At 37.5% G+C, this 15,591-nt stretch overlaps 1 protein-coding gene across 3 annotated transcripts in view; it reads right to left on the bottom strand.

Annotated features, from left to right (window-relative positions):
* Positions 1-563: 563 nt before the first annotated feature.
* PDZRN4 (PDZ domain containing ring finger 4) overlaps positions 564-15,591 on the bottom strand; it is a 443,635-nt gene continuing 428,607 nt past the window's right edge. For all 3 annotated transcript variants that reach the window (XM_049882837.1, XM_049882838.1, XM_049882839.1), the window contains 3 exons: positions 15,194-15,295; positions 11,053-11,169; positions 564-4,690 (listed from right to left, as the gene is read on the bottom strand). In XM_049882837.1, the coding sequence (XP_049738794.1) occupies positions 3,164-4,690; positions 11,053-11,169; positions 15,194-15,295 (1,746 nt within the window). In that variant the 3' untranslated portion in view covers positions 564-3,163. The remainder of the gene's footprint in view (positions 4,691-11,052; positions 11,170-15,193; positions 15,296-15,591) is intronic.

The raw sequence follows: 15,591 nt of genomic DNA, 5'->3' as shown, positions 1-15,591 counted from the left end.
GTGTGCCGCCAAGGCTCCTTAGAAACTCATGAGAGGGATAAAAAGAATGAGTCTAGGTGGAAGATTTAGATATACCAACAGGACACGGATTAAACTAATGTGTATCTATTGGAAAACTGTGAGAGAGGGGGCTCACTCCGCCTATAATATCTGTCTGTAAGGTGATCGTCTGCACCAAATAAGATGGCAACAATAGCCTTCTGTGTGGCATGGGGTGAAGAAATGCCCATCAAACATACACTGTTTTTCCCTTCTTGTGTCCTTCACATGTGGATCCTAACACCAATTTCTGTCACATCCTGAGTATGAAAAGCAATAGTAAGTGTGGAATTTCAAAGGTAAGCCACTAGTAAAACAGTTTTCCTCTTTACATTTGCATTGTTCTTCTGAACTGAAATGAAATATCTCACATATAACCAATTTTTTTTTCTCTGCTGAGCAACAGGTTTATTATTCATTTACTTAAAAAAAATGTTTAGCACAAAGATAAGTTACGTAGAAAGATAAGCATAACACTCTTCAGATTTTCACTCATTTTTGAAAGAAAAAGACATTTTCCAACTTGTAAAACTGTATAAACACAGACATGAAAAACACCAACATCACTTTTTTTTTTTTTCTTTTTTAAATTGGCAAGCACACTTGGCTGTAAATGAAAATAAAGCTAAACCAGTAACTTTGGGAACACTACGGTTCTGTGAGCTGTGCGCATGTTTCTTCTGGAAAAACTACATGGTGGTTTAAATAAAGTTAATGTATAGGAGTAATTCAAAGAATATTTAAACCTAGCTGTGGCAGGAGGATAAATAGCAATCACAGGCATTAGGTCAAAAAAGAACTGAGATCAACAGGCATGTATTTAAATCCGTTATACGAAGAGTTAAAATTGGAGTGGTCTTATTCATTGGCTTAACAATGGTTTAAATTAGAAGTGATGAAACTGTTAGTCTCCATAGTTTACTATCACTGCCTTAAAATTTTTGAGTCCAGCTTTTCATTTTATGTAAATAAGATTTGTTTCTTTCCATCTATGTCATAGCCCTTCAAAAGGTAAGAACTTGGAAAAGTAGAAGACTAAGAAAAATAATAGCAAAAGGGACAATGGATGGAGGAGAGAGATAAATGAATAAAATAATTTAACTCAACTAGCATTCATTATTATCCACACAGCATTCTACCAAAGGTTTACCAAGAAAGAGGACACGACTGCCTTGCAATCTGTGCAGGGAGACAATAAGTTCTACGTACGTGATTCAATAATAAAAGAATGACATTTCCAAGGTAAAACAATATTGCAGGTGCATCAGTGTATGTGCCAAAAAGCTGAAAGATTCAAAATAAGGGCAAAATCCAAGCGTCATCCTCCAGAGGAGACATGTGTATATGATTATACTCGAAGGGAGGTACAGAGTTTGTCACAGGAGTCCCTGGGTGGTACAAATGGTTAACACACTTGACTACTCGAGGTGCCTCTGAAGAAAGGCTTGGTGATCTACTTCTCAGCGATCAGCCATTGAAAACTCTGCAGAACACAGTTCTACTCCGATGCACATGGGGTTGCCTTAAGTTGGAATCAATTCTATGGCAACTGGTTTTTAGGGCTTGGCACAGAAACCTCAGACTGGAGAATAGTACAGAATAAGGTTTCAGGGAAAATGAACAGGTGATTAAGGAGACAGGCTTAACTCAAAGAAGATCTAAAGAAGAGATGCATTAGGCAAGGCAGGCAAGTTAGTGGAGGGCTGAGCAAGGCTGAGGTGTCCGAGTCTGATTCAAGAGCTAATAAGGAGCCATTATGTTTTTAAATAGGAAGAGAGCTTCAGAAATAGTGAAATGTTGCGTCTCTGTTATGTTAAAACAACCTGTTAGGTTGAATGGAAATTTGATCAAACCCATGTCTGCATGCACATGGTTGATCTGGCCTAAGAGACTGAATGCTCTCACTTGGGAGGGCATCATGATTGATATATGCTATGGTCATACGTTTATTATGATGAAAAACTAGATTTTAAAAATCAATCTGACATCCAGCAACCTTACCTTTTTTTTAAATAAACTGACATATAAGACATTAAATTAACTGGCTGTGCTGAAAATTATTGCAAAATAGTTCTGCAAAAATTTATCCCGAAATGGTCATCTAAACAAATGCACATAGTGTCACATGTCATAAATAATCTTCAAATCTGGGACACCTCATTGTCTCTCTTCTTGCCTTTCCCTAAATTTTTCTTTGCTTTGCTTTATGTGGTGACCGGCAAGGGGAACATGAACTGATGTTTACTGAATGTTTAGTTTGAACTTATGGACCATATAGCACTCTGTTGGATGCTCTACATATCTTATTGAATTTAATCCTGGTAGGAATATATGATGCAATGATCTACAAGAAGTATTGCAAGAAAAAATTTATAGAAAAAGAGGAGTAGACTATGTGCACATTTTATAATTCACAATTAAGAATCTTGAAAATATTATACGTATGTAACTAATTTATATCTGTTAACCACAGTGGACAATGAAAACACTCCTTGATAACTTCTTAAGGATAATCAATAATTTATTTCTCTTTTATCATCACAGTTACCACAGTTAACTAGCTACATGACCAATGTCACTACATATCACAGGAAGATTGTCTACCTACACTTTACTGAGACAAAGACAACTGCCATTATGTGTCAAATGTACAATGGTGTGTTAAAAAGAGGTGGTTTCTATGTGTAAGACAAGACGCGGCATGTGACTTATTAATAGGTTTGATTTAGTACGTATTATGCCAAGAAGCAAGCATAGAAATGTTTTGGCATTGAGTTGTTATTAAAGTAGAAAATAAGCAAACTAGAGAAATAAATCCGGATCTTAACAATAGATACATTAAAGTAGGAAATTAATTGGCTCCTCAATAATTTTGTTCAAGGGTTTTTTTTGTTTTTTGTTTTTTTATAAACGAGTAATATATCACAAGTTAAAGAAAGAGCTCAGCCAAAAAGAAGGTACCAGCATATGAAAAACAAATGAAAAAATTACCAGGTATTTTTGCTTACAAAAAATTTAAACTATAAAGAGTCACAAAATATATATAAAAACGCCACATTGAACGAGGCAATCATACTCTACCCAAACTGGTAGTACCTTCTTAAAATCAGTTGCACACACACAGTCATACAGTTGTGACTGACAGAAAGGCATTGTGAACTCTTGTGCCATCAGGAGACTTGGCCCCATGGGTCATCAGTTCTTGGATTGTCATCCAGTTGTCCAAAATTTTCTTGTTTCTTTTTTTCATCATCTTTTTGTGACTCAGTTCAATGATGTTGATCTCCTTCTTGCCCTCGCTGCCACTCTGAGGACTCTCCTTGAGACACTCTAAGCGGCTCCGCATCATGAATTCTCGGCGCCGACGCTGCTCTTTGGCCCGGACCAGGTGTTGCTTTCTCTCCTCTTTGCTCCAGTAGCGCCCCATTTTCATCTCGCTCATGGTGTCATCATCTGTAGTCATGCCACTCCGCTCCTCCTTGATCTTTAAGGCACGTTCCTTCAGAATTCGGTCTCGCACCGGTCTCTTTGTTATGTACCGTGTCCCGTCGCTCCTAATTTTCACCTTCCATTCCATCTTGGGCTCTGAACACTTCTGAGATTCCTTGCACATGCTCACCAAACTGAGCTGACTCTGAGCATACTCCACTGCAGATTTCTGTTGAATTAATTGCATGTAGCTTTGATAGTGCCGGGCGTGTGCGGGGATGTTTGTGTATCTGTATGAGGAACTGTGGTAAGGAGAGAGGTAAGGGATGTGTTCGGTGACCGTCTTCTCGTGTTCAGGAAGCTTGCTGCTTTCCAAAGCCTTCTCCTGGCCCTCGATGCTACAGCCTTGTTCAATGGTTTTGGCTTTGGTAGAAGTCGACTCTTTACTGCTCTGTCCAGAAGACGGTTGATTGGCTGCAATTGTGCTTCTCAGATTTTTCTTATTGGTGAGGTGGATCATTCTGGGAAGGGAACTGTCAGGGGAACGGTCCACAGTTAGTGGAGTACTTCTGCAGCTTTCAGCTGTGTTGTAAGCACTGGAACTGTCTTTGTCAGACTTTTCTGGGTGTTCAATGATGTCATCTAGTTTTCCCCTTTGCATATCCATGCTGGTATTATAATTTCGGAATCCTCCATTATGCAATGCACAGATGTCTCCATATTGATCTGTCACTTTCTGAAGCCTGTGAGCCTGCATGATATTCTGGCACTCAAGTTCAATGTTTCTTAGCTCTTCATTAAGCAACTGTAGCTCATGCTCCACTCCCTCTTGCTCGCCTTGATTGCATTCAATTGTGCTGCTCGAGTAATACAGGTCATACTCTCCATGGTTTCGAATCTTACATTTGAGCTCCAGGAGTTGCCGGAATCCTTCACATTCTTCATCTTGGTTTCCAATGCCATCTGAGTCGATGTATTCACCAGACATGAAGCTCTCATTGCACTGAAGTTCAATGCTTCCTAGAGTGTGTTGGCTCTGACCCAGGCCTCTCTTGCTCTTCAAAGAAATGCTGTTGGGGTCCTCGGCCGCATTCTCCTGCTCTGAGCTCTCATCATTGCGTAAGCTCTCATCTGTGCGCCCCATTCCACTGTCTTTCTCATGATTGTTGGATGAGGATGTTGCTGTATCTGTTGTACCTTCTTCTTCTTCTTGCTTTTTTGGCTAAGAAAATAAAGTGGAGAAAACAAGGAAAATTAATTATCTTGAAAAATATCAATTCTTGAATAAATTGCTTGAAAAACAAAGTTTCTTAGCAAATTTGCAACTCCTAGAAAGCTGGTCTAATTTTACTACCCATAACAATTTTAGAAATAAAGACAATTAGCTCATGGCAGCTTTTTATGCAATGAAATAAAGAAAACAAAAGCTGCTTGAATATGGCTACAATACTCACTTGGGGATAAATAAAACAGGACCATTTAAGTAAGATAACTTAATGTTTTTCTTACTTGGAAAACTGTGCAGTAAAAGTGTATAAATGAGGGGACTTTATCAGTTTCTGAGGTGATAATACACAAACAAATGAGGAAGACAGAATGCCTAAATGTTCATCAGAATTTTGGAGGTCTGGAATTCAGAAACCACAATCACTTTTTTTTTTCCCTGAACTTTCCTCAAGCAAATGGAAATAAAAGATATTCCTTAATCTTCTAGTAAAATGCTGACAATGGTAAGTCAAACATCACAAAACTGCAGGACTAGATCAACATTATGTTAGCAAAGGAGACCAGGACCATCTGTCCGTAGATGAGGAAACTCAGTCCCAGAGGGATTCAGTTTACTAGTGACACATCTTCATCTCCCAGCATGAGGATTCCTGGATATGTGTGCTTTGATCCTCAGCATGCTAACTCTCCAAATCAGGTTGCTCAAAGGCAAAACACTATGTCTTAGGCCTCACTTGAGTCATTGTTTTTGTTGTTGTAGTCTCTGTTGAGTCAATTCTGGCTCATGGTGACCCTGTGTGTGTAGAGTAGAACTGCTCCATAGGGTTTTCAAGACTGTGATCTTTTGGAAGCAGATCACCAGGTCTGTTCTCTGAGAAGCCTCTGGGTGAGTTTGAACCACCAACCTTTCAGCTAGTAGATGAGTGCTTAACCACTTGCGCCATTCAGGGACTCCTCGTTTGAACTACATTAAAAAAAATTTTTTTTTTCGGCTCTTAGCCAGTAGTTACCTTCAAAGATGAGTTTTATTCTACTGAGAATAAAAATGACAGTCCCCAAGAAAACATTAGCAGCCCTAATTGCCAAACATGGACATAATGTCAAAAACTATATAAATATATTTCTATATATAGAACAAATCTGTCTTGGAAGTAGTACAGCCAGAATGCTCCTTAGAAGTGAGAATTGCAAGGCTTCATCTCACATACTTTGGACATGTGATCAGGAGGGACCAGTCCCTGGAGAAGGATGTCATGCTTTGTAAGGTAGAGGGTCAGAAAAAAAAAGAAAAAAAAAATATATGTATATATGGAAACCCTGGTGGCGTAGTGGTTAAGTGCTATGGCTGCTAACCAAAAGGTCAGCAGTTTGAATTCACCAGGCGCTCCTTGAAAACTCAATGGGGAAGCTCTACTCTGTTCTATAGGGTCGCTATGAGTCAAAATTGACTTGACAGCAACCGGTTTGGTTTTATAGATATACGTGTTTTTTTTATATATCTATCACTTCCTGGTAGTTTGTGGTTTTCAAACAGAGCAATTAACTGTCACTGGCCTAAAGAGGAGCCCTGGTGGCCCAGTGGTTAAGAGCTTGGCTGCTAACCAAAAGGTGGGCAATTCAAATCCACTAGCTGCTCTTTGGAAGCCCTAGGGGGGCAGTTCTACTCTGTCCTATAGGTTCAGTATGAGTTGTTATCTACTCAACAGGCAATGGGTAGGTAGTAGTAGTAGCCCTAAAGAGATGCATATGTAGTTCTTTCTCAGTGAATAGTTACTTCCTCCTTCATTACTTATCATACAGTACCATATTTTTATGCAGAAAACGCAGTCCTTCTACATTTGTTGGCCAACTGTGCCCTCCCCCCGAGGTATTTTTATAAGTGTGCTATGTTAATTTTTTTACAGCAACGTGTAAAAAAAACTGGCATAGCAGTGCTTATGAAAATACCTCACGATGGGAGGGCATGGCTGGCAAACAAATGCAGAAGGCCCGCATTATTTACATAAAAATATGGTAATCTGCATGGCAGTTTCTAGGTCATATTTGCCTTATTTCTAAGTTTACTCACTATTAGATATGTTTTTTCTCTTGGTTTTTGGTTTTTTTTTGGCCTGATTACATGATTAAATATGATTTAGCCTGTTAGTGCTAAAGAAAGGAAGAATGGGTGGTAAAAAGTATTCCAAAACAGATTTGGAATTTTATCCCACATAAATAATGGCAGAACAAAATGTAACATAAAATAGAAAGGAGACAATATGACCGTGTATCATATCATGTTATTTTAGGATTCTTAATCTTTCCCTAAAACATTTTTTCTCATTTGTTGAAAGCATACTGAGATTGCTTTTAAATGTCTTGTTGATAAAAAGTAAAGTTATAATTAAGTAACTTTAACTAACAATGGAAAGCTTGTTTATTACATGCCTCTGCCCCTCACTGTAAGCTGACAGTTGAATCAAATGTGACATCTGGATGCTGTGCCCTGACTCTCAAAGGATGTTATTGATACCAGACACTTGAGTTCATATATTGAATTGTTTATACTTGTATTTTTCCCATATTCTGTGATGAGCTAAAAAAAAAAATACAAGAAGGCTGGTATTTTTTCTAATTTTACATGTAGTACAAGTAAAAGACAAATGAGGCTTTAGGAGATGTTGAGCTATGTGTCAACTATGTGTCAGCTGCAGCCCTAGGACCCAGGATATTATCTAAAGTGGAACTTTCTATAGTTCCACATATGGATATGTGTTTTATTTTATTTTTTATTGAATTTCTCTTTCTTTTTTGTTGGTTTAGGAGCAAATGCGAAAACAGATTTTTCCATTCTCAAACCTAGAATTCCTGGTTTCTAAATGATATTCTATCATTTATCATTTCCCTATGGAATTATTACAGTGACCGGTAATGTTTCTACCAAGACATTTCTGATGCTCTATTATTGTTTATAAGGGCAAAGGACTTTTAAAGGTTTCTATACTTCTCATCATTTTTCAGTCTCATGGGGAAGAAAAATTTCTACACAATGAGAATCTGACCTCCGGGACATCTAGTGTTACCTTGAAAGACCTAGCGTTTGTATTAAGTCGGATGAGTAGGCAGCATTTGACATGATATCATTTCACCTGGACAGGTTTTTCCTTTCTTTCTTTATTCCAACATCTTCCTGTCAATTCTGTATCAGGTCACATTTTGTATCTAAGAGAGAGAAAGCCTGGAGCAAGGACTTTCTTGCTTGTAACTAGCAGCTGCCACCAAAAAATATCTTTATTTGTGGCCAGTGTTGAAGTCAAACATAAAAAATTTCAATCTCCTCCTATCTGTACCGGAAAGCAATCATCAGAGTAGTAGCAGCACTTTTGAGCACCAACTACAGTTTGTGACGTGACCTATAAGCAGTCATGATGAGCACATGTGTCTATTACAAATAGCTATGTTGACACTATGGTTTGCAGCCTACAGATTTATGTACTATATGGTTGTGTGTATATACACACACATACACACACACAAACACAAACATCTCTGTCATGGGACATTAGCATATCAACATAATTAATTTTCATCTTGATAAAGTGATAGGATGCTTGTTCTTCATATTCCTAGGGCTAACTGTAGGGATTTTTAAAAAAGCTATCTTTTAGAATATGTTATGTTAAGAATTAATGTTGAAAATAGCATGATGACGTAAAAAAATCACCAAACTGACAGCAGAAGTGTTAATAAAATCATATCAGACAGCTAAAAAACACAGGTCTGACATAAAGGATCTGGAATACATCGTTCTTGTTTCACTGTAGTAAGAAAACAGCAACAAGGACAACAATGAAAATAACCCTAAAACTCACTTTTCCATAAACCACACTGTGATCTTCTGTTAGTTGCAAACTGATAAAGAGCAGGAGCTTTGCCTCATTCTTCTTTGAATTCTCAGTATCAAATATAGTGCTTGGGACATATAAGCAGCTCAAAAAATATTTGTTAAGTGAATATGTGACTCTAAGCAAAATGATGTCAATAACCTCAAGTAGAACTACTCCTATTCAGGGTTATACAGGTGCAATCATGATAGCAAATATAGAAATAAGTAAGCGTGACAGCTTACATCACGCCATTATCATCCTAAAGTTGTCCAAATATTTCATGGTATTTTAAATTTATTTTTTGGTAGCCTCATAAAAAATACCTTATCATGAGCTGACAAACTGAGAAGCAGCACACATTTTTCCTATTAAATTTCTACATTTAGGTTGAAACAGTACTTGGGGTCAACATCAGACTACAGGTAGTCCCTAACTTACGACTATGTGTTTGAGTTACAATGAACTGCACGTAGGATGGTCTCTTTTTTTTTGAACATCTTATTGTTAGTAATATGTACTGCATATAATGTTGCAGTGCTTAGTTTGCTGACATATCATTCTCAGATGTTCACCCACAGATTTTTTAAAAATTAATTTTGTTGTTGTTGAAAATATACATAGCAAAACATACACCAATTCAACAAATTCTGCATGTACCATTTAGTGACACTGATCACATTCTTTGAGTTATGCAACCATTCTCACTCTTCTTTTCTGAGTTGTCCCTCCCCCATTAATGTAAATTCACTGCCCCCCTAACGTTTCTAATCTTTCAAGTTGCTGTTGTCACTTTGATCCCATACAGATAATTCTTAAAAGAGCATAATGTTCAAGGCAGATTTTTTTTACTAGTTGAGCTAAACTATTATTTGGTTTTAAGAAGATTTCAGGGGAAATTTTTGGTTAAAGGTTTAAAGATTATCTCAGGGCAATAGTTTCAGGGTTCATCCAACCTTCATGGCTCCAGGAAGTCTGAAGTCTATGAAAATTTGGGATTCTATTTTACATTTTCCCCCTTTTGATCAGAATCTTTGACTAAAATATTCAGTAATGGTAGACGACAGGCACTATCCAGTTCTTCTGATCTCATAGCAAAGGAAGAAGTTGGTCATGGAGGCAATTAGCCATGCATTCCATATCCTCTTCCTATTCCTGACTTTTCTCCTTCTTCTCTTGCTTTAGGAGAATAAAGACCATTTAGTTTGCCTTGGATGGCCACTTGCAAAGTTTTAAGACCTGACACACTATGCAACAAACTAGGAAGTAGAACAGAAACTCTAAATAAGTTATTAGGCCAATTAACTGAGATGTCACATGAAACCATGACCCTAAACCTCCAAACCAAGAAACCAAATCCAATAAGGATTTTGGCTGCACATTTTTTGTTGTCGTTGTAAATATATATATATCACACCCCTTTTGCCAATTCAACTTTTTACAGGTGTACAACTTATTAACAGCCATGAGAATAATTACCTGTGTAACCCTATTCTTAATCAATATAATATTTCCATCACGATCTCCCCCTCCTTCCCCCCCTCCCAACCTGCTAGCCACTAATAAACTTTGGTCTCTATACATTTGTCTTTTCTTGTCTTTTTATATAAGTGAGGTCATACAATACTTGTCCTTTTACCATTGACTTATTTCACTCAGCGTAATGTCTTCCAGCTCCATCCATATTGTAGCATGTATCAAGACTTCATTTCTCCTACTGGCTAAGTAGTATGTATGTACCACATTTTGTTTATTCATTCATCTGTTGATGGGCATTTAGATTGTTTCCACCTTTTGGCTTTTGTGAATAGTGCTGCAATGAACATTGATGTATAAATCTGTTTTAGCCTCTGCTTTCAAGTCTTTTGGGTATATACCTATGAGGGGAATTGCTGGGTTATGTGGTAATTCTATTTCTAGTTTTTGAGGAACTACCACACTGTTTTCCACAATGGCTACACCAGTTTGCATCTCCACCAGCAATGGGTGAGGGTTCCAATTTCCCCACATCCTCATCAGCATTTGTTATATTCTGTGTTTTTTTTTTTTTTTTTTTTAATCTTAGCCATCCTAGTGGGACTCTTGCAGATGTTTACATGTAATGTTTCCAACCTTCAAAGATGAAAAAAGATCAGATTTATAAAGATGCTGATAATAAAAGGCATTACTAAAAAGCTGAAAAAAAAAATGAGGTATGAGGTATTCGAATTACGTCAGAACTGACTTAAGACAGAGATGCTGGAATGGAACCCCACTGTAAGTAGGGAACTACCTGTACTGCTGAACTATGTTGACATTGGTTCCAAATCTTCCCAAACTGCGAATATTCTTAATTGGAAAAAAAAAATTATTCTCTCTCATTTGAGAAGATCATTTACTCTAAAAAATTGTAGAGATGTTTGATCAAACCCCTCCCCCCCCGCCCATTTCTGGTATACATTTAAAAAGGAACTAGCAACATTTCTAATGATGTAGTTCAAATTGTCAGCCCTACCTGCTCCACCTCATCGGCAGTGTGCCGCAGTGCTTCGTTATGCTGTTCTTCCAACATCTCCAAGTTTAACTCTTCTAAGAATTCATTCCTTTCATCTTCCAGCCAGCTTTCATCCAGCTGCAAAAGAATACATTAGGACATTATATTATGTTAGTGAGAACTCATGCTAAAATAGGGTAAACTTAAATGGCGATGCCTGACCAATTCCTTTTATCATAATGATTCTCTTCAGAATCCCAGCCTCCCATAGTTCACCTCTCAGAAAGAAGAAAAGGTGATAAAAAAAAAAAAAAAAAAAAAATTGGACTCTTATGCCTTTTATCCTTGCCTGAAACAGAGCTACAGATTTTCTCTCATAACTGAGCAGATCTCACAGCATAGGACATTACCTTCTTTCAAAATACATGAAAAGCATATGGCATAATCCACAGCTGCCACGCTCATTACCTCCAACAGTGCCCGTGTTAAAAGAACTGCAATGGTACTAATAGGGCTATGAGACAATTGGGCTTCTTTCCTTAACAACAACCCCCAGTGAGACGACACACCAAGTGCCCCCCACACTCTGACACTACCCTCTTCCTGCTTCTTTATTTCTAGGCAAATGGCTCCCAACTTAACAAGGTGGCTGCCTGCCACAAGAGTCTACAGACAATATTTATTTTATCTGAGAAAGAAAAGAAACAAAAACAAAAAAGGAATATACTAAGTTATTCTTATCAAAACAAAACAAAAAACCATGCTATGCTATGTCTATTTTGATTTGTTTTTCAGGCTCAATTCCACAGAAAATAGCTATAGCAGATATGGTGTTTCAGGGTGGTAGAGCTGTGTATAGCATGTGCGATTTTGTTTACAGGTGCTGAATACAAGGCTTATAGTGGTTTACACAAATTAAACTGAATAAACCCTTCTGGCTTCTCAATACAATGTAGAGAAGAAGAAAACTGGTGGTTACCTTGCTAATATGATTAGTGTTGATGATCAATACAGATAATTTGCTTCAAAATAGATTCTTGGAGCTGGATTACATAAATTAGCTGTCTATGATGATTACATTAACTGGGTTATTATCAAAGTTCTGCTTTACTCTGCTACAAAGAAACAGCAGCTTCTGGTGAGCCAAAATTGATATAGTTTGTTTTCACCACCAAATAAATTGATAAAATAAGCTTTTAAAGATAACTGGATTTTTAAGACTTAAACAAAAAACCTGAGAGTATTCAACTGTAGAAGAAAAGGCATTAGCATATATGTGTTATATTCATTAATATGAAGGCAAATCATAGATTTCTTGATATCTAATAAAGGGCATCTAGAACTGAAATTATCTCAAACCATCTGAGGCCAAAAACATGGACACATTTATTCATCCTCATTTATCTTATTGTGGCCTGAATAACTTGACTGGGTTCCACCTCGCTGACTTTGATATGCAAATGAGCTATGATAATTAAGCTGACTAAAAATTTAAATTAGGTTCAATTTATAACTGTTCAAATTTTACATTCTATAATCCCTTTTAAGTTTCATGAAACTGCAAATGCTAAACCCTAAAAGAAATTATATAAAACTAGAAATGTTTACTTTTCATAAATATACTAAGGAATATTTCTTTAATCAGGTCAAAACAAAGTATTTCCTACCTGTGATACAGGGAATGATGGAACAGAGTTTTTGAGGTCTACATAGACAGGGGAAATGAATGATTTCCTGTAACTCTTTTCTTATTGACTAACCCCACAGATCCCTGAGTTGCCATGTATAGTCAGTCTATGGCTATTGTGATAAGGCTTTCCTCAAGGCAGGTGGTGTACATGGCACAGTGGGGAAGGAGAGATTCTTCTTGCTCCTTTCCTTTCCCTAGTATATTTCCCCTTTCCACCTAGACATGGTTTCGTGGCAGTCTGAGTCTAAAGCTGTGGCAGAGACAGACCTCCCCCTCGAGCTGAGCTTCAGGAAGAAGGGGACTGTCATTATTATACAGGGAGAATCTGTCTTTACCCAAGTGGACTGCACATGAGACGGGAACAACCTACACTTCCATCTCAAAGGTAGTGACAAGTTCTTATGATAGCTCTCTCTGCCCCAATTGCCCAAGGGGACTAGAACAGAATAGCAATATCTTTAATGATCTGAGGAAGGAAATGGGCAGAAAATGAAAGAAGCTTGACAGGGAATGAGAGGAATGAGTTATTTAAAAATATTGCACAGATGTACAATACTGCCCCCAGCAACTACGTAGATCATTTCCAAGAGTCTAGAGGACACTGGAAACATTAAAAAAAAAAAAGAAAGGCTAGAAAAAGCATGCAAAAAGCTTCCACATTCTCCCTGGATAAAATACACATGTAAAAGATAAAAAAATTAAAAACACAGTAATAAGTTAGATTGAATTTGATGAAAAAATACGAGTGATATAAAAACAAAATTTTATTCATCATTTTTTTTGCCACTTTATAGCATGTACTGCTTAAATTAAAATTTTGAAGTATGGTGTTAGCATGCATTTTCTTTCCTGGTTTCTCTAGAAATTTGATTTTCTAAAGGAGATTAGCTTCCCTCCAGTGACATGACGGCTTCTTCAGAACAAGTGGCTAATGCAGATCCTGACTTTCTGACAGACAGAATGGCATCCTACAGAGTCAGGTGACCATCCTTAAGCAACTGCAAAAAGAAGTCTGGTTTGAAAATTCAGCCTTCAACATTGACTCTTTTTTGGGAAAAGGTCGAGGGTGTAACCAGATATTCGAAAATGTCGCTGGCTCTACCAAACATCTATATTCCATTGAAGATTAACAGGATCTGGTCTTATGCCATTAATTTCTATTCTTTCCACAGACTATTATAGCCATCATGTGGCACAGTTTAAGGAAATACTCTAATTCTTAATTAATGAGGTTCTCTAGCAGTTACATTGAAAGGGCAGGGAAACCACGCTATGTCACTAAAATATCTTTCCTACAACAGAGATGACTACTGTGCTGCCTCCTGAGTTCTCTTCAATTTACCGCGAATTTCACTAATACGTATTTAGCCCCATTACGCTCGTCTTTTTCAAGAAAATGGTATCAGTGAGGTTAGTTTGAGAGATTTGCAGATAATTAATGCAATTTCATGTGTATTTTAAAAGGTCAGTCCCATGTAGGCAGCCCAGCCAGTTGTGTAGGTTCCCTTTCCCTGTTCCTAAGATCTCAGGTGTGTAACTTTACTGTGCCCTGGGCTATGGCAGGCTTTATGGGAACCATTCAGAATGGTCAAGGGCATAAAGGAAATATATATGCGGAAATGGTGATCTTTTATAACCACTATATTCAAGTACGGATTCAGTCTGATGCTGAAATACACTTGCTCAATGTAATTTATGGATAGTATGTAGTTACTGAGTCTCAAAAATATCAGTCAATAACCTGGGAGACAAATGGTGGTATAACCAACTTCACTCAAACTACTGACAGATGGATAGAATGGTGACAGTATTATGTCCTTTCTGCATTGTGGAGGGGAGTAAAAAGGATATAAAAGGAAGTACCAATCGTACTTTCCTTCCACCATTACCTGTACTTTACTTTCATGGCATCTCCCTCTGTAAGGATATCAAAAATTCCTTTAGAAGCTATCTATTTGTTTTGGCCAGACAGATGTTTGTGTCATGCTAAACTTGGAAAAAAAAATCCATTTACTATATATGGTACCACACCATGCTTCATAAGACACTTCATTTGATAGAGTTACTCTAAAAAGATTGAAGTTGAAAACTAGATATGCTAATGGTTCTCTCATCAGAGATTCTTTCAAGATACCTCAATATGCCAATTAAGTATTTTTAGAAGGAAACCAAATGGGAAGATTCACACAAGATTAAACATCACGCAAAGTCGACCATTTTTCATTTGGGTGGGGGATAATGATTTAATTTTGTGTGCTTTTATAAAAGATAAAATGTCGAGCTGCCATTCTGTGGCAGAATATATGGGAGACTTTAACTTATAATCTTTAATGAGGTTAGTAGGTTAGGAAAGCTCGCCGTAGTTATGTTTTGTACACCTGGTTTTACAAACATCCATGGTACTGGTGTGATACAGAACAGCAGACAATGAATGTAAAGTTCAGTCTCAAGACTTGTCCTTGCTGATCTGACCTGAATCTCCGGCCTTGCAACCAGCAGCACGATTCTCTTGCACTCATCGCTAGAGAGCAATGCCACTGCTTCTTCTCGATTTTGGACATCTTCACCATTTATCTAGAAAACAAATGAAAGTGGCACATTAGTTTCCATTTCCACAATGCTGCACACAATAAATGGCAAATATCAGCTCATTTATGGTAAATGTATGGACAATGAAGCTCACACAACGGGCTCATCTTCAGCCCCTCAGCGGTAAGTGCCTTCACTCAATTACGCGCTTACTGTAAGAGCCATATCGATCCCTGAAGGATGGCAGACATCAGAGGAAGCAGTTATGTTCATAAATGTCCAACCTGCGCCCTGGCAACATACATCTAGCAACACAATTAACCAGCCCCTGACAGGTGACG

The sequence above is a fragment of the Elephas maximus genome, chromosome 4 (genome assembly GCF_024166365.1).
Source record: "Elephas maximus indicus isolate mEleMax1 chromosome 4, mEleMax1 primary haplotype, whole genome shotgun sequence".
Taxonomy (NCBI): Eukaryota; Metazoa; Chordata; class Mammalia; order Proboscidea; family Elephantidae; genus Elephas; species Elephas maximus.
Note: the sequence above shows the minus strand (reverse complement) of the source record. Positions and strands in the feature narration are given on the sequence as shown.